Genomic DNA, 20,441 nt, shown 5'->3' with positions numbered 1-20,441 from the left:
GGCCTCAGTTCTCTCCTGGCTTTTGGCTAGAAGCCTCCTCCTTCATATGGAGTTCTCCAGGAAGGCAACTTGCTTCATCAAAGTCAGCAGGAGAGGATCTCCTAACAACACAGAAGTCACATCTTTTTTTACCTAATAAGGAAGTAACAACCCATCACCTTTGCCATTATCTGTTGGTTTAAAGTAAGTCTCAAGTGGGATCCAGCTCACTCTCAGTGGAAGGGAATTATATAAGGATGTGAATGCTGGTAGGCATGGATCACAGAGTGCCATCTGGAAAGTCCATCTACCATAATCTCTCACCTTCTTTTTCACATCTCCTCTCTTAATCTCTCTATGCTGCTTTCTGTATTGTTACCTAAACTTTTCCAATTTACTAAATCTCTGTTCTGTGGTGTCTAGTCTACTATATAACCTACACATTGAGTTTCATCAATTGCTGTATTTTTTGTTTCTGTGATTTCCACCTGGATTGAAACAGGCCCATTCCCTTTTTCTTAAATTCTTATTATTTTCTTCTTTTATCTCTTTGGGTGTTTTAAATCAACTTATTTTAAAGCCTCCTTTGTTTTTCTTCTTTCTTTATTCTTTCTTAGGTGAGAATCTAACCACTTGCTCCATCTTCTGTCTCTCATGACAGCAGTGTCGGTGTGCTTTGTAATTTGAAAAATCTATGAGTGTGTCTTCAGTGGGACTTATCTTCCATAGCAACACATGGAAGTTGCATTTATATACTTATTTCTAGAGACATCACTATGAGAGTGATTTTTCAGTTGCCTCTGTCTAAAACCCTATAATACATACAGGTTCTAAAACATTTTCTTTCTTAAGTTTCTCACTCTTTCTTGGTTTTTCTCCTATTCTGTTACCATTCTCTCATATTCCTCTTTTTGGTAGAAGGGCCAGTCCCTTGGGTGAGAAACCAAAATTCACTCAAGCACATAGTATGCCTTTCCCAAAACAACAGACCATATTTAAACAAGGAGTATTTAAAAAGCCAACTAAGATATAAAATATTGCATCCATTCTATTTCTTAACTCCCAAATCGATCACTTCTTTGTTGATGTTTGCAATATCAGATTCAGTTCTCTAAGACAGGAGGGGACAAAGCTCTCTCTTTTCAGAAATAGAGAAACTCTTCCAAGACACTGTAATATTAGTGAGTAAATTCCTTTTAGTAAAGTTCTAAATGAACATCTCATGGTCAGAAAGTTAATATACATCTCAAACATCTTAGCACCATTCTCCATTAATAGAACACTGCAAGAATAATGACATTGGAGTACCCTGTTCTGAATTTCATAACATTATATATGTTTCTGATGACAGTTTCACTTCCATATCTGAGGAACTATCAGAGAAACAAAATTTGTAGTATTTCAAGGTCATCACTGTCAAGTCATCATCTTTGGCAAATTATGGTAGCTTGATTGCTTTTTAGAAAGTTATAGTCTATTTGGCAAACTCAGGACTGATATGATGAATAGTTTCTATTACTATTTCAGAATTCACATGAAATATCATTTTGATTTGAATGATCTGAAAGGCTAAAGTCACTGGTACCCAAAGATGATTCCCCAACTGCCTGTTCCATCTTGGAAGAAAGCACTGAAGCTGACCCAAAAATCACCTGTCTTTATATTCCTAAGCGAAAGTTTAAAGCATAGTTCGGGCAGAATTGCTGAAGATGCTAGAAATATATGCTGGTCACAAAAGGCTTGATGGAGGGCAAAAACTGTAAAAACTAGCAATTCCTCTACTATAAATATTCAGTAAGCATTCTAGGCATCCCAGAATTCTTGTAAAAAGAGGTAAGTAATTTTCCAAGGACAGTATTTGTACAGCTTATTATTGCCATCAACATATCAAGGGAAAACCTGGGCTGCCCAGGGTAGCTAGACACCATGTGGGTGACATTACTGTGTTGTGATCTGTTTCCTCTGCTGATCATCTTATATAGAAGATCTTAAGTTTGCTTTTCTTTTTTTCTTTCTTTCTTTCTTTCTTTCTTTTTTTTTTTTTTTTTTTTACAATTTTTTACTTACATTGGAGAGAGAGAGAACATGAGCAGAGAGGAACAGAAGGTGAGGGAGAAGCAGACTCTTCGCTGAGCAGGGAGCCCAATGTGGGGCTCGATCCCAGGACTCCTGGATCATGGCCTAAGCTGAAGGCAGACGCTTAACCAACTGAGCCACGCGGGTCCGTTAAGTTTGCTTTTCTAATTGATGCTTGACCTAGTGGTATTCTTTTGGCTTACATATACATGTCATCTCTTTCCTCCTATGGCCAATGACAAATAGAAGAAAGAGTTACTTAAGTCCATGGATGTTTACCTAACGGAAGAAATAAAGGTGAATGTATTTTGTTATCTGGACGGCCGTATTACTGAGTAAGAAGGAGAGAATGGATGTTGTTACAGAATTGGAAGTTGCCACCATAATGTGTCTCTTCAGATTTCTGCCCTCTGCTTAAAATATTCTACAAGCATTTAAAAAAATTATACATTGTTAACTCTAAGCAAGATAAAATAAGTAAAATAAGAATTGTATGAAAGGCTATTGATTAAAGGGAGGAAAACTTAACTATGACAAATGGTTATTGTTTGAGGAACAGATAGGACATTCAGGAATAGACCCTCGACTGGGTGTTAGACCTGGGACTGTAGATAAAGGATGAAATTCAAGACTAAAAGCGGGCGCCTGGGTGGCTCAGTGGGTTAAGCCGCTGCTTTCAGGTCATGATCTCGGGGTCCTGGGATCGGGTCCCGCATTGGGCTCTCTGCTCTGCAGGGAGCCTGTTTCTTCCTCTCTCTCTCTCTCTGCTTGCCTCTCTGTCCACTTGTGATCTCTCTCTGTCAAATAAATAAAATCTTTAAAAAAAAAAAAGGAGGTTAATTTAAAAAAATAAATAAATAAAATTCAAGACTAAAAGACATATAAGAATCTCTGATAAATTGGACTTTTTCAAACTACACCCACTTCTGTCCACCCAAAATATCTGGGATGCCTCTGTACCACAGAATGTGTTCTAGGATAATGAAGTAGGGGAAAAGGTATAAATTCTTCACAAGTCTTACTGGGTAATTCTCTTTATCAGATATTTCTGGTCATGTTAGTGAAGGTCTTTGATTTTTGTTTTTGCCTTCTCCTTGTTTCAGGGTGCTTTTCCAGAAATCATGATCAGTTCTTGGCAATTCATCAGAAGAAGAGTGGGAAGCCGGCATTCATTTATCACCATTCACAAGACATTGAGAAGAGCTTGGATATAGCTCCACAAAAGATATATAAGCATAGCTACCATTCCTCTTCCAAAGCACAAATAAACAAACAGCATCAAATTGTTAATTCAGCTTTTCCTAGACCTGCATATGACCCATCTCTCAATCTGCTGGCCGTGGCTGGTCAAGATCCTGAAGTGGAAAACCTTCCAATCCCTGCAGCAAATGTAATTGTGGTGGTAAGTACTGTGTTACGCTGATGCTGATACTTTCCTCTGTGGTTACTGCTTGAAAACAAACAAACAAACAAACAAACCTGAAGATGAATCTTTATCATTGGATCTCAATGATTATTTATCCCAGCGCTTCTCATTCCTTGATATTTCTTTTCTGTTACTTGATTATTATCTGTTGGCTTCCTCTTGAATGTAAGCCTGTGAAATAAGAAACCTTGTCTGTGTGCTCTGGGCAGAGCGCAGTGCGTGGCACATATGGGTACTTAATAAATATTTGAATAAAAAAATGGCTTCAGGACGGCCTTGCTGTTATAGTAGATAATATTCTGCACTGAGCCTCTGTCTTCTGTGATAATCTGTTCTAAGCAGATAGGACTTAGGCTCAGTTTTTATAAATAAGTAGTACTTACTGAAGATCTCTGGGCATTTGTCTCAAATTGTAACAAGTGAAGAGACCATGAAAGGAAGGGGTGTGGGGGAGAGGTAGTTTTCTGTCATTGGAATAAATAAGGTGGTTTAGGATAATATATTTAGGATAATGATATTCCTAATATCATTGAGCAGGCATCACCCTTTACTAATCAAGATGATACAGTGGTTGCATTGCTTGTATTCTTTGAGTATGTAACCCAGGCCGGAGATTCCCAGTTTATGGAGGTATCACAGTTAAAATATAGGCTGAGTTGACGGCCTGTTTAGACTACAGTCCCTCGTAAGTTTTAAGTCACAACAGGAGGATACATATCAAAACTACAAGTCAGTAGCTAAATGGTAGTTGTTGCATTTCTGTCCCCAAATATAATCAAATATGTTGACTTTTTAGGCCAAGATCATTCAGGTAAACCATGTTTGCATTTTGACAATCTCTCTATGAACAAATGTAATTAAATCTAATAAACATTTTTCCCTTTCTTCTATTTTTTATCTACTATATATAGGACGCTTTGCTTGGTATTGACAATCCAAGGTCTATTCATTGACGTTTACAACTAGGATATACTGAGTATTTATTACAATCCAGTTGTCATTTGGGGGATCCAGAAACAGAGACAAATGAAATGAAATCTCTGGCTTTGCTTGGGAAATGTCTGAGAGAAAATATCAGTAATTCAACAAAAAAAATCATAAATTGAGAACACAAGATGAGCTCTTGTTACAAGTTATGTGGGTCACTTGGCCTCCTGAAATACTTGAACAAATTTTGTGCATTTACATGAGTAACAGATGTTCTGAAGGTGAAAGCCATGTACTCTGTCTGTTTGCTGAAGATAAATGATGTTAATGATGTGGCTGTATCTGGATGTGCCTGTGTTAATGCTAGGGCTCGTGGAAGATATTTCCTCTGGTGACCGTCATATTTCTATAGTTGTCAACTCTTAAAGTCACTGTGAATTACTGTTGAAGAGGTTTGTTCTGTCTTGTGAGGTCATGTACTGTCTAGTTAATTTAATATTATGGAGGATAAAAGGCATCAGTGAAGAATTCTGGCAGGTCCTTTCACTTTTAGCTTATTTGTGGTTTGGAAACTCATGAAGAAGCTGTGCTTTTTCTTATGGGTGATGATTACATGAAGGCAATAAATAGGTGATTTTGCTGAGTTAGGCTTCCCTATCCTCTCTTGATCTAGTCTCTAACCATGCTGTGGCTATGGTACTTTGCAACACTTGCCAGTGTTAATGTTTCCTGTAATCTGTTGACATTACTCACGCATGTGTGATTTAATAGGAAAACCAGGAAAGTAAAGTTATTTTTAAATAAGTCAATAATGTTCCGCTGACTCAAAAAGCAGACGGTCAACATTCGATCAAGCATCAGCTGGTTGGAAGGTTCATTCTATCCAGAAAAGAGGTTTAGAAGTGCAGTATAATGAAAGGCAGTTAACTCTGGTGACAATGTGACTTTGATAGAGTAATTGATGACTGTGTAGCTAAGGTGTTGATGTCACACACACACATATACACACGTACACACACAGACTGTATTACTTGAGGAATATTGCAGGGGAACCAAAGAATTATTTTATGGCTCAATTTATACCAAAATGAGTAATGTTTATGACTATTAGTTTCCTGAATTAGGGAAATTACCAGGATTTATTTTTTTTCAGCCAGAGTAAAAACACCATTGCCAACTTCCACTCTATGTCTATATCTATATTATATCTGTATATCTATATCTCCCTCTATATATGTAACTTCTAAGTTTTCCATTGAGAAGGAGAGACGACTTTTTTCCTCTTCCTATATTTTTTTCCCTCCCTCTTGTTTCTGACATCATTCAGACAATGAATTATAGAATGAGAAATTTAACAGGGACGTGAGAGATGTATGTGTCACTCCTCCTTTCCTGATACCCAGTTGTCTCCACAAAGCATTTCGTTAGAGCATTTGTCCACAAACGAATTTTCCCCTTTTTCTCCTTTCTTTTATGATCAGGGAAATCTGCAGTTCATTTATTCCAAGGAGAGAACAGCATAATTAGAATGTTTATCCCAAAGAATGCTAATTACATTTCAGAAGCTCGATTAAGAAGCTGTTATTCAGATTTTTGTACAAATGCAATATAGGGAGAATACGAATGTCCTCAAGGTCAGTGCTGTGGTAGGAGTAAAAAAAAATGGCTTTAAACAAATGTGTGCTGGAAATTCCATAGTTATACATAAGGCCTCAAGACCATGACATTTGGAAGTAGAGAATCTAGAGGTGTGAATGAAAATGGTAGCGTGGAAGCAGCTGTAGGCTTTTCCAGTTCAGCAAGTTCAGCCTAGGTTGCTGAGTGAAGAATGTTCTAGCCTGGGAAAAATCTAAGAAAACTGGGGCTAGGAAGGCTTTGGAATCTGAAAGTGGGATTATGGCTTACTTCATAGGATGGTCTTCATAGGAAGGAAAATAAAAGGAAGAAAAAGAAGAAGGGATAAGAGGAAGGGGAGGATGATGAGAAAGGAAAATGGAGGGGAGGAAATGGGAAGGGAGGAAAGAAGGGGGAGAAAAGAGAGGATAGAGTGGCAGGTCTTAGGACAGAGGGAAGACTTCTCTAAGCATGTAAGAAGATGATGGGGAGTTTCCTGGAGCCTCAGATGGTCTCTGTAAGTTTTCTAGACTCCTAAAGTGTCTTGTCTTGCTCACCATTCACCCAGACCAGCTGACGTTCTCTGTTTTTTTGACACAAACTTTCTTTGAAAATATTTTTATCAGGCAGTTGATTTAGAAGACCTTTAAAACCAAATGCTTTGGATAACTCTGGGTTTCAGTTACATCCTGCGTTCTGTGTTATGCCTCTCTTCAGCTTGGTTCTGCTGTGGACCAGTTTTTGAGTTTCATCTTACAGGGAAATGTAATCTGAGATGTGATCTGAGGGGCTTAGAAGGTCCAGCCTTCTCATGCTTTGACACAGTAAATAAATTCTGTAGCATTTAGTGTGTTATGTGGATAAGTAATTGTTGGACGCCTTTTCAAAAGACATTGGTTTCTGTTTGGAAAGATTTTATTTATTTTAGAAAGAGAGAAACAGCAGACTCTGCACTGAGTGCAGTGCCCAACATAGGGCTCGATCCCATGACCCTGACATCATGACCTGAGGTGAAACCAAGAGTTGGTCACTCCACCGAGTCACCTAGGTGCCTCCAAAGACATATTGTTTTAATCATAATTTTATATCTGTGTAAGGAATGTCCCAAAAGGTCATTTAGCCTATGTATCTGCCATTGGAATTCTGCCATGTCAAGGAAGGTTTATTAGTTAGGAATATTTTGTGGCAAGTGACGAGAATCCAGTCCAAACTTGAGGAAATTTCGTGGTTCAAATAACAAACATTTCTGTAGTATATGTAGCTTTAGCTATGGTTTGATCAAAGGCAAATTATTGACCAGGATCCATCTCCCAGCTCTGCTTTCCCTGGGGTGACTTTATTCTCAGACCGATTCTCTTTTCTTCATCTCAACATGGTTTCCTGAAACGCCTGGAGTTTTATCCTTGCAGGTTCATGTTTAGTGGGAAAAAATGACCCTTTCACAACTGTCAGTAATATCCTGGGCATCTCTATGACTAGTGCAATTGGAGTTAATTACTCACTTCATCCCTGAACAACTTGCATCCTGGTGATAAAATTAGGCGACTTATTTCAAACCTTAACTACGTGCGCCGCCCCTAGAGCACCCATAAAAGCCCACGAGCTGTTTTTGGGAGGGGAGGTTACTTGAATAAAAATTGAGACATTGTTAACAAGCAAAGATAGAATAGATGTCAGATGCCAGTTAAATGCAAGCTAAAGCAGAGTATCTGACTTCGATTTTTATTAAGACACAGTAGCCCCTTCAGAAATAATGAGGATATGAGGACTTACAAGTTGGCCTCAGTAATGTGATTCTTACAGTGGCCCAAGGAGGCAGCAAATTTACTCCCGACAGAGGAGAAAATTCAGGTGCCTGGGCTATATGTCCCACCACTCAGACTATTTTCCAGTTAGGATGGTGATTTAGTGCAATCTGTTAGATGCACATAGACGATATTATGTTTCAAGAATGTCTCAAATTTATGAAAACCATGGTTGCCCGTGTACATTTTTTTTTTTTTAAGATTTTTTTTTTTTTTTTAATTTGACAGAGAGAGATCACAAGTAGACAGAGAGGCAGGCAGAGAGAGAGAGAGAGAGGGAAGCAGGCTCCCCGCTGAGCAGAGAGCCCGATGTGGGACTCGATCCCAGGACCCTGAGATCATGACCTGAGCCGAAGGCAGTGGCTTAACCCACTGAGCCACCCAGGCACCCCCCGTGTACAGTTTTTGATGCTGCTTATATGCAGGGTGGGGGCAGGGGGAAGGGGACAAGAATGCTGTGTTGAGCTATAGTGGAGGCAGGTGCATGGGCTCATTCCTGAACTTAGTGACTGGCTCATGGTGGGCAACTCGCAGAAAGTGTGATTCAAACGCAGGCTTTGGGAAAATTATAAGTTACTTTGCGTGAAAGGTATTGGGGTCAAATACTAAGTACTGAGCCCAAAATGCTAAATGGATGTAAGACACAAGCCTACTATAATGAAGAATGTGACTCAGATGTCTTCCAATACAGACTTAGGACACCTGTCCTAAGTTCCTAGAGGAAATGAATATAAAAAAGCTGAGAGAAAAAATGTACTATGGTGGTGCGTTTGTTAAATAATAAAATGTGTAACTCTTTTTCTTGATTTTCAAGTAAATGTAGTTATATTTTAGAAACTTCTTTTCTGTCCTCCTTGAAAATGGTATTTTGTCTGTAGATCCTATCAACTGTCATTTTTGGATTTGTTCTGTTTATTAGTTGTTTATTGCTGCATAACATATTACCTCAACATTTAGCAGCTTGAAACAAGAACTAGTTATGATTTCACAGAGTTTCTGAAGGTCAGGAATCTGGGAGCAGATTAGCTGTGTAGTTCTTCTGCCTCAGGGGTTAGGGCAGTCAAGCTGTTAGTGGGGGCTACGTCTGCCTACTTGACTGAGCTGAGGGCTCCACTCGGAGTCTCGCATGGCTGTTGGTGGGAGACTTCAGTTCCTCAACAAGTTGGCTTCCTCCAATCATGCGAAGACTGTCATGATGACCTAGTCTCCAGATCACATGGGAGGGGACAGCAAGGGACATGATTATCAGGAGGCCAGCATCATTGGGGATTATCTTAGAGTTTGGGTACCACGATCTTCAAAGCAAAATTGGGGCATCTTTGTATTCTGCCATTGCTTGTTACATACTCTTACATATGAACTTTAGGAAGGGAAACTATATGCTGAAACCGAAGGTAAATTTACAGAAATTTCATCATATAAATCATGATGGAAGAAACTATGTTTACGAAGAAGCTTCAAGCATCAAAAATGCTCATGATAGGGGCGCCTAGGTGGCTCAGTGGGTTAAGCCGCTGCCTTCGGATCAGGTCTTGATCTCAGGGTCCTGGATCGAGTCCTGCATTGGTCTCTCTGCTCAGCAGGGAGCCTGGTTCCCTCTCTCTCTCTCTCTCTCTCTCTCTGCCTGCCTCTCCATCTACTTGTGATCTCTCTCTGTCAAATAAATAAATAAAATCTTAAAAAAAATGCTCATGATAAGCTTGCAGTGTTCAGATAAAGAAATTAAGGCCCTATACCAATAACTCTCTCTAGGTTCTATAAGTGCTACCATCAGAATACAAATTCCAATTTGTCTGACCTCAAAACTCAAACATTTAAAATTTTACCATAAGCCCTCCTTTGCTTTGGGGAAGTATTGTACTCTTTGTCAATAGACAACTTAACTTTATGGATTACATTTTATTTAAGCTAATGATAATGTTAATTTTCATCCTCTAAAAGTATACTCATTGATACCTACAAGTTAATGTTGAAGCTGAGAATAAGAGGTATAAGATCCATGATGGCCAGTCTAGAGATTATAATCAGAAAGGAACTACACTATCAAATCAGATTTTGTTTTTAAGACAGTCTAGAAAAAGAAATTCTGTAATCTACTTAGAAATTTGGCTAGGTTTTTGCTCTTTTTGTAACCTAAATTAGCTTCATGTTAATCTATCAGATCTTCTATATATTATCACCTTTCTTTTTATCCCAAACATTTGCATTTTGGAAAACTTTGTGCCTAGAGTCTCCAGATATTATCATACTCCTGCAAATTGTCTTGAAGTAGAAATTTCATTCTTGAGCTTGGCATCCCGACAGTCATAATTGTCGCCATCTGTTGCTTTTCTCCATTTCTCACTACTAAAGCAGCAAGGAGGATGCTGGAACACATTCTGGAAATGCTAGAGGTCAAGCTGAGGCGATATCTGTGTGAAGTTTTGACACTGGACCACTCAGTGCATCTGCTTGTTTTGGATCATTTAGACTCAACATTAGAATGACTGGAGTCTTAAGAGAACTGGGTTTGATTGATCATCATACTAATTGGATATTGGATATTTAGTAATATTTTTGTTTTGACTCCAAAACTAATGTACTTTCATAGAGATTCAGAATATTTAGAAATATAGAGAAGGAAAAATAGGAATAAAAGTAACCCTTAGCTGTTAGGTAATAATGTCATATTGATACCTGTATCTGTATCGTCTCATATATGTAGATATAGATTACAGATATATGGAATCTGCATACATAAAGCTTGCAGCATTTATTTTATTTTATTTTATTTATTTTATTTTAGAGAAAGCATGAGACAGAGATAGATCTTGAGCTGGGGGACAGCGGGGGGGAGAAGCAGACTCTCTGCTGAGCAGGGAGCTCAATGCAGGAGTTGACCCCAGGATCCTGGGATCATGACCTGAGCCAAAGGCAGAGGCCTAAACATATTAATTAATTAATTAATTAATTAATTAATATAAAATTTTGGACATCTTTAAAAAGCATCATTTTTAACAACTGCTAAAAATTCCATTGTATAATAGATTTTACAATTTTATGTATTGATTTACATTCCAAACACACTCAGTGGTTTAAACCAGCTAATTCTGAGGAGAAATAAATGTTGCCTGTGACCAACAAACGTAGTATTCTTTTCATTGCAACTGCCTGATTAATATTATTGAGAAATTTAGAGAGCTAAGGGAAACTATTCCTTTTATGAAACCCATATGTAGTTATAATATGGGCTCTATTTTTTCTTTTCACTTGGCCAAATTATTTATGTTCCATCAACCTTTAATCTAAAGCAAGGGAAGTATTTCAGGCAGCCAAAGAAGTTAGTAGGACAAAAAAGAGGATGTTCTGTTAAGAACACACAAAATGTTGTATTTCAGGATTTTTCATTGAGGAAGTTAGAAGGTGCTGTATGACTTCATGTGGGCACCTAAAAACTCGTTGTAATCTAAAATTTCCCCAATAGTGGAAAAAGAAATGGTGTCTGCAGATGAACAAAGAGGGTATCTTTCCTTTGGAGCTAATTTTTTCTTGTCAGATCTCTCTCTAAAAATGGTGCTGTGGGTTTTCTGGTTGTTAAGAACTGTTCTCTTGTACCCTCTATGAGTGACTTTGTCCCTTTTTCTTTCTTTTCCTTCTTTCTTTCTCTATTTCTTTCTAATTATAAATCCTATGAAGCGTGCTTAGGGTTTCTGTTTGTTTGTTTTGTTGTGATTATAAAATGTTCCACTTTAAAATCTAACTGCTAGTGGATAATTATGTTGGGCTTTCTGGGCTTCTGACCCTGCCTGGGCGTGATGGATTTGGTGCCCTTTAGCAAATGCCTTAGTTCCCTCAGCTTGATCACTATAGCTCCGATGGCAGAAACAATTTGTTCCTTTGTCTTGTTTTAGGAAAACACAGGAGCTTAAAGTCTTTGGAAGGTTCTCTCCCAGGCAAAATTGCAAAGCTTCCTCATTGGCATCTTTTACCTTTAGTAACTGAGTATAGCATAGCTGCAGTTTCATACCAGGAGTGACCACAAGGCCACCCCCTGCCCTGTCATCCTTTCTCTTCCAAACCACATGTTTCCATGAGCCAAGCCTGTTCTAGCAAGCCCCACTCCTCACACCAAATGTAAAGGGAAAATACCTCCTGTATCTCTCTCTTCTGCTCTTTACTCTCCATACTTCGTTTATGACATGTCTGGCCATTGGATGTGAACGTGGGGCATGTTTCCCACACCAAGTACTTCTGGGCCACCAGCAGCGGAGCGGGGAGGTGTCCTACAATTTCACTCAGTTCTGACACTATCTACTTGGAGATCAGATCTGTTGACTTACTAGATTGCCAGGGAATTCTTTTTTTTTTTTTTTAAAGATTTTATTTATTTATTTGACAGGCAGAGATCACAAGTAAGCAGAGACGCAGGCAGAGAGAGAGGAGGAAGCAGGCTCCCTGCTGAGCAGAGAGCCCGATGAGGGTCTCGATCCCAGGACCCTGAGATCATGACCTGAGCGCCAAAGGCGGAGGCTTTAACCCACTGAGCCACCCAGGCGCCCCTGCCAGGGAATTCTAAAACCTATTACGAGTCAGGCGTAGGGAAGCGGAAGAGAGGCATCGGACAAATAGGAAGGACATGGGACAGAGGGAACGGGTGCAGAGCTTCCCCGTCTTCTCTGTTCTGTTAGCACCACCCTGTGTTCGCCAACCCAGAAGCTCTCCAAACTCCATTCTTTGTGTTTTTATGGAGGCTTCCTTATGTAGACATGATGGGTTAAATCATTGGTCATTGGCTTTTCTTCACCCTCCAGCTCCCCTCCTCTTCCCAGAGGATGAGGGGTGGGACTGAAGGCTCTGATCACTTGGTTGTTTCCCTTGGCCCCCTGACTGCCCACCTTTGGGGTGTTTCCAAAAGTCACCTTATTAACATAAAACCAATGGAAAGGGCTTGTTATGAATAATGAAGGAGACCTAGTTCAACTTTATGGCTCTGGAAACGAAATAATATGACTAAAGATGTCCCTATTGCTGTTGGATAGGAAACTATAAGAGTTATAGGAACTTTGTACCAGGAACTGTGGATGAAGACAAAACAAAAAAATTTTTTTTAATTATAAATCACAATATCACGTCAGCGAAGCCACGTATCATTGTCTTTTTAAGATTTTATTTATTTGACAGAGAGAGATCACAAGTAGACGGAGAGGCAGGCAGAGAGAGAGAGAGAGAGAGAGAGAGGGAAGCAGGCTCCCTGCTGAGCAGAGAGCCCGATGCGGGACTCGATCCCAGGACCCTGAGATCATGACCTGAGCCGAAGGCAGTGGCTTAACCCACTGAGCCACCCAGGCGCCCTCATTGTCTTTTTATAATGAGGTTGGTCATAATCTTGTGCTTTAAATCTTTTCCAAATTTTGTTTTTAAGGTATGAAAGTATAATCCAGACATTATTCTTGTACTAAATTATTTCTTTCATTACCTGTGTGCCATATTTGGGTCATTTGAGTTCAGAAAAATAAGTCAAGAGGTCACCATCTATTTCACATTTGTCCATTTAGCCTACATTTTCACATGATTTCGTCTTTTTTACTTAAACAGTAAGTTAGCAACAGATAAGTTCAAAGAAGAAAGAAGAAGAAGAACAATTTTTGTGGGATAGGCCACCTATTCACGGACAGTCGCTAAGATTGCAGGAGGAGATGTGTTTGTGAGATTTGTTTGCTGCCCTCCCTGGAAATGACAGCCACCTGACATGAATTCCAAGAAATCCTGAAAGATTTAGAGAGTGCTAAGGATATGCAACCAACAATCAGGGCTAAGAATCTGTCTTATTCTGCATTTCCTGAATTGCATTTATTAATATCATCCAATCAATTATTCTGAATGTCTTGGGGTTTTACATGTGTTTGTGTGTCTGTAGTTCAAAAAACCCCTTAATTATCTCATGTTCCTAGTCTGAACCTAGTGAAGCTGCTTTGTTTAAGAATTTGATAATTTTTCCTGCCTAAAAACATGGCAGCTGGAATTGGTATTTAACCAGAACAAGCTCCTGTTGGTTCTTTGTGCTTTAAGCACATGTTGCTCTCTCTCTCTCTCTCTTTTTTAGAACTGGTCTGTTTTTTAAATAGGACATATTGAGCAGCAAATAGCAAAATCTATGTTGAACAGGCCATCAGGCAAATTCTTTGAATGTAGGCTTTTTAAAAATCAGCAATCTTTTTTTTAATGGACAAATGAATAAAAAAGAAAATCTCATGTGTGACAAGTGATGGTGACAACTATATTCTTAAGCATAATTTTTTTGAAATTATAAGATCAAATGAATAAAATCAAGTCTACACCAGGCTGGATTATGAGAAATAGCCAAGTTATAGGACTTGGTGCGTTTTGGTATAAGTCATAGAGACTAGAGAAAAATATGTGATTAATATCTGTAAGGAGCTAAGAATAGGAACAACTGGATTTTCAGATGTGCAGATTTGTTGGATGGACACCTAGGTACTCCTTGCTCCTTGCAACTTTCATTTGTTCAAAAATATTATTGAATACCTTCTATGTTTTAGACAGTAAAGCAGACTTGGGATAGAAAATTAAAAGATAAGATCACTGCAGCTCTGTAGTTCACATGCTAATAGGAGAAAGACAATAAAATAAGTAAACAACTGAACACGATAATTTCAGGTGATGCTAAGTGCAATGACGAAAACAGAGTTCAGGTGGCAGAGAGAGCGTGGCAGGAACGAGACAGTGTTGGATCTTGAGGGATTCTGTTGGATATTCAAGGGTACTTAAGGATTGGGTCAAGGTATGGCTCCTAAATGGAAGTCATGTAGTGGAAGAATAGCTTTGGAGTTGGCAGAACTGTGTTGGAATCTCAAATCTGGCACTTACAAATTATGTTTTTTGCCCAGGGACTTGCTTACTATCTCTGTATTTCAGTTTCCTCAATTGTAAAAAAGTAATACTAATAAAACTCATCTTGTGGAATTTTTGTGGGAACTGGTTGAGATAAAGGATTCAAAGCACTTAGCATCAGGCCTGACACATAGTCAGATCCTTATAAAAATCGGCTGCTATTATTAGCGTTATATGGAACAACGGAAAATATAGCTTCTGAGTCTTAGTACCAAGAATACTTGTATTTCTCCTGAGCCACTCGTTGGCTTGTAATTATATCTTTTAAATGCTGTGAATCATGTTTCCTTCTTTCTCTTCCTGCAAGAGCCAAATTTGCGGTCCACCTCTAGCAAATATAGAGAACTTTATGGAGTGCCTTATTTATTTTGTGAACTAACTTCATTTTTGGCTGGATGTTTGCTTTCTTCAGTCATTTTCCTTCTAATTCAATTTCCTCATTTCCTTACTTTTTATTCAGTTTTATTTTGTATTGTAGGTGTTTTCATAAGCTGCTGTAAATTCTGTCTGTAATGCATCTGCCTAAGCAGTCACTATGACAAAATAGCCATCAGTATTGGACAGGTTGAGTCTGAATGTCATACAGCAGGAAATCCATTGAAGGTAGAATGTGCTTACCCGTGAGGTTTAAGAAAACAAGAAAATATAGTTCATATGAAAGGAAAACAAGGTGTACAATGGTCTGTTGACTCTCTGCTCTGCAGGCCAATCCCAGTGTAAAGGACCAATGTTTATTCTTTTCCTGAGCAGATTAAGAGAGTGGGAACAGATGGCTTTAGAAGGAGACCTCCTGGGTTCATATGTCTGTTTGGCCATTGACTACCGTTGAGATCTTGGGCGAGTCAGTAATGTTTCTGAGTCTTTGTTTTTTTCATGTTAATGGTGATTGTCATACCTGACTGGGCTACTTCCTTTGATTCTTTCTAGAACAATGGATTTGTTCCGGAAAGCATGACACATGGTCATAATGTCAGCTGTCACAGTAGTGGTGGTGGTGATGATGATGGTGATGATACTCAGCAGAATTGTCTATTTTAATCTCTGATCCTAGGATAGAATCTCCACATTGTAACAGCCTCCTGCTCTGTTGTAGAAATCTAGGAGGTACCCTTCGCATAGTTTAAGCCAGCAGCGTCCTGTGAAGCTGCACATCACGAGGCTTGCACAGCACCGTATGGTCGCCCTGACTAGAACCTCGCTTATATGCTAATTACCTTATATGCTAATTACCTGGGTTCTTGACATCTTCCCTTCCTGAGTACCTACTTTGTTCTACCAACTAGCACTTCAGGTCTTCTGAGCGTGGAGATCTGCCTTATGACTTGTTTTGTCTTTGAACTCGGATCTTGCAGCCAGCCCTCACCTCTACCTCTACCTCTGACCATCTTTTCCATCAGCCAGATGTGCTAACACCGGCTCTGTGGTCACCTCTGGTCACGGGCTCCCAGATGCATCTCTTTGTTTTCATCTAAAATTTTCTGAAGTATGGGGCGCCTGGGTGGATCAGTCAGTGAAGCATCTGACTCTTGATTTCCACTCAGGTCATGATCTCAGGGTTCTGGGATCGAACCCTGCGTTGGTCTCCATGCTTAGCAAGGAGTCTGCTTGAGGTTGTCTCTCCTTCTCCCTCTGCCCCTCCCCCTGCTCTTGTGCTTGCTTTCTCTCTCTCTCAAATAAATAAATAAATATAAAATTTTCTGAAGTAAAATAATGTGTTGATTGCCTTTAGGATCTTAGCATTAGCTGTATTGTCAGGAAACTCTATTATAAAGAAGATTTTTTTTTAAGGTGTTATTAATCTAAATCCAGAATAACTGATTGATAACCCAATAATTTATTAATAACCTAATAATTTATTCCCAATTTATTAGGGAAGATCAGGTAAAAAGGATTCCACACACATAAACACATACTCCAGGTAATTGAAGTTACCTTTATAATTGTGTAGGGATGTAAATCTTTCTAATTTATACTATACACTTCTCTATTTTAAATACATATATATTTTGTTGTTTTAAAACTTGGTCATGCTTACTCTACAACTGGCTTTCCTTAAAAATAGAAAGTCATTGGGACGCCTGGGTGGCTCAGTTGGTTAAGCAGCTGCCTTCGGCTCAGGTCATGATCCCAGCGTCCTGGGATCGAGTCCCGCATCGGGCTCCTTGCTCGTCAGGGAACCTGCCTCTCCCTCTGCCTCTGCCTGCCATTCTGTCTGCCTGTGCTCACTCTCTCTCCCTCGCTCTCTCTGACAAATAAATAAATAAAATCTTTAAAAAAAAAAAAAATAGAAAGTCATAGATGTACCTCAGAGTCTTTTTTAAAAATATTTTATGTATTTATTTTATTTCTTTTCAGTGTTCCAGAATTCATTGTATATACACCACACCTAGTGCTGCATGCAATGCATGCCCTCCACAATACCCACCACCAGGCTCACCCAACCTCCCACTCCCCCTCCCCTCCAAAACCCTCTGTTAGTTCCTCAGAGTCCACAGTCTCTCATGGTTCATCTCCCCCTCCAATTTCCCCCAACTCCCTTCTCCTCTCCATCTCCACATGTCCTCTGTGTTATTCCTTATGCTCTACAAATAAGCGAAACCATATGATAATTTACTCTCTCTGCTTGACTTATTTCACTCAGCATAATCTCTTCCAGTCCCGTCCATGTTGCTACAAAAGTTGGGTATTCATCCTTTCTGATGGAGGCATAAAACTCCATAGTGTATATGGACCACTTCTTCCTTATCCATTCGTCCGTTGAAGGGCATCTTGGTTCTTTCCACAGTTTGGTGACCGTGGCCACTGCTGCTATGAACATTGGGGTATGTATGGCCCTTCTTTTCACTACATCTGTATTTTTGGGGTAAATACCCAGTAGCGCAATTGCAGGGTCATAGGGAAGCTCTATTTTTAATTTCTTAAGGAATCTCCACACTGTTTTCCAAAGTGACTGCACCAACTTGCATTTCCACCAACAGCATAAGAGGTTCCCCTTTCTCCACATCCTCTCCAACACATGTTGTTTACTGTCTAGTTAATTTTGGCCATTCTGACTGGTGTAAGGTGGTATCTCAATGTGGTTTTGATTTGAATCTCTCTGATGGCTAGTGATGATGAACATTTTTTCATGTGTCTGTTAGCCATTTGTATGTCTTCATTGGAGAAGTGTCTGTTCATGTCTTCCGTCCACTTTTTGACGTGATTATCTGTCTTGTGTGTGTTGAGTTTGAGGAGTTCTTTGTAGATCTTGGATATCAGCCCTTTGTCTGTAGTGTCATTTGCGAATATCTTCTCCCATTCCGTGGGTTGCCTCTTTGTTTTGTTGAGTATTTCCTTTGCTGTGCAGAAGGTTTTGATCTTGATGAAGTCCCAAAAGTTCATTTTTGCTTTTGTTTCCTTTGCCTTTGGAGACATGTCTTGAAAGAAGTTGCAGTGGCCAATGTCGAAGAGGTTACTGCCTATGTTCTCCTCTAGGATTCTTATGGATTCCTGCCTCATGTTGTACCTCAGAGTGTTCAGATATATAAATTTGATTTATTTCTTTTAAGTAGTTGCCTAATTTTCAAGTTTATATATACACCATACTTTCTTAAACTACTCCTCAGATTACATCTGAGGTTGTTTGTACACTCATCAAACAAACTACATCCAGGTTGTTTGTAGTTTTCTTGCTTTATGTATATATTTCATAGTTGCCACAATAAAACTGCCGCAATAAATATCTTGTATATATATACCCTTGGAGAAAAAGGAACATATATATGTACCTATAATGTGTGTTTATGTACATAAATGTATACTGTTTGTTCATTCATATATTTTACATATATGAATAAAAGATTTTAAAAACAGAGATTATTTAAACTATTTTAATTAATATATCACCAAATTATTATTTTCTGAAGAGTTGTAGCAATTCACCTTCCTACCAGTAACATATAAAAGTGCCTGACTGATTCAAAGTCTGCCCAGCAGCAGCAGGTGTCGTTCTTCATTTCTGCTGACCAAGGGAGTAAAAGTTGTACTTCATTATTGCTTCCATTTGCATTTCCATAATGATATAAAGGACTGAACATCCCTCATGTGTTGGTTATTTGGATTTCCTCTCATGCAGTTTCTTATTCATAACTTGCATATCAGGTTAATTATTTTTTTCTTAACAATTTGTAGAAGCTCTTTGCTTATTGGGACATAATTGCTTTGTCTGCCATTTGGGTTGCATTTATTTCTTCCCAGACTGTAATTTCCCTTTTTTGTGGTGTCTTTTGCTATACAAATCTTTAATTGGTTTGTGTTCAGATGATTACATTTGCCTCCTTTTAAAAACAACCTTTGTGAAGGGCTTTTTTTTTTTTTCTGTTTAACAATGTATCTCTCTCTTTTTTTTCTGTTTAACAATATATCATGGTCATTCTTACAAAGGCAGATTTAACTTTCTCATTTGTCTTTCCCTAGTTTCTTCACACACGTGGATAAACTTATGCTTGTGTAGTTCTACATAAGTGAGAAATCATTAATTTCATTTTTTTATTGCATTCATTATTGTTTAATTTTTTTTGTGGCTTTCCCTCTCCTCCTTCCCTTTACCTGCTTCATCTTCTTCTGTTGAAGCCCCATATCCTCTGAGCACTCACACTAGAATCTAAGGTGTATCCTTTGGTTTATTCTCTTTACACTCACATAATCACACAAACATATATAAGCACATGTGTGCACACTCACATACAAATATGTGCATATATACACACATATACCTATAGTAGGATTTTTTCATTTTGTGTTCCACAAAAAATAATATAATATTCTAGATACTTCCCTGCTTTTTCCCCCCTTTCTTTCCCAGTGAGGAAAACTTCTAATCAATGGTCATGATGGTCGTGATTGATTCTTTCTAATGGTGCATATAGCTTCATGGTGTTGTTACACCACAATTTATTCAACCACTCCTCCATTAATACTAATTCACATTGTTTCCGCCCTTGTTTTTTGTCCTGTGAATAATGTTGTAAAAACATTTTGGTACATGTGCTGCTACATCCTAATGCTTTTATTTCTGTGGAATGGATTCCCAAAAGTAAGATTGCTATGTTGAGATAATATATAACTGGATTTGTTTCTCAACAGTAGTAGGAACTTTCATTTTTTACCAGTAGTGCTAATGTAGCCAACCTCCGTCTCTATCAGCAACAATGTTATCACTCTGTTTGTGTGTGTGATGATAGGTGTAAATTTATATCTCATTATTGCTTCTAGTTTTTTTTTTTTAAGGCTTTAAAAAAAACTTACTAAGCTTCTAGTTTCTTTCAAAAGAATAACTTGACTTTTTTGAATATTCCAGATCGGTTTTCTTCCTTGATCGCATTGGGCAGTCTGTCTTTCTTTGTGAGTTTCTGACCTTCTTTCTGAGTATCTCAGTGTCACTGTCTGTGCTTGACTCCAGTGGCCTCCCAAGTGATATCTCTGCCCTCCCTACCTGGTTGTCACTGTTATGTTTGAAAAGTTTGGACATGGAAACCAGAAGACTGCACTTACTCCAAACATTTAATCATCAGTCAATAGAACTTTCAGTGAAGGCCCAACGAGTACCATTTATTATTTTAGCCTGGTATTTTAGTGATTATTCAGTTCTTCAGAAAAATTTGTTTTATAAAATGTGACTTTGTTGGGGCACCTGGGTGGCTCAGTTGGTTAAGCCACTGCCTTCGGCTCAGGTCATGATCTCA

The 20,441-nt window shown here is 38.7% G+C and overlaps 1 protein-coding gene across 1 annotated transcript in view; it reads left to right on the top strand.

Moving 5' to 3' along the window:
- Window positions 1-20,441, top strand: part of PTPRR (protein tyrosine phosphatase receptor type R) — a 240,569-nt gene that overhangs the window by 21,291 nt on the left and 198,837 nt on the right. Inside the window, exon 2 of the mRNA XM_047742546.1 lies at window positions 3,159-3,457. Within this exon, the coding sequence (XP_047598502.1) occupies window positions 3,159-3,457 (299 nt within the window). The remainder of the gene's footprint in view (window positions 1-3,158; window positions 3,458-20,441) is intronic.

This window comes from Lutra lutra, chromosome 8 (assembly GCF_902655055.1).
Source record: "Lutra lutra chromosome 8, mLutLut1.2, whole genome shotgun sequence".
In the NCBI taxonomy this organism is placed as follows: Eukaryota; Metazoa; Chordata; class Mammalia; order Carnivora; family Mustelidae; genus Lutra; species Lutra lutra.
The sequence above is the reverse complement of the archived record's forward strand: the minus strand, read 5'-3'. Positions and strand labels throughout refer to the sequence as shown.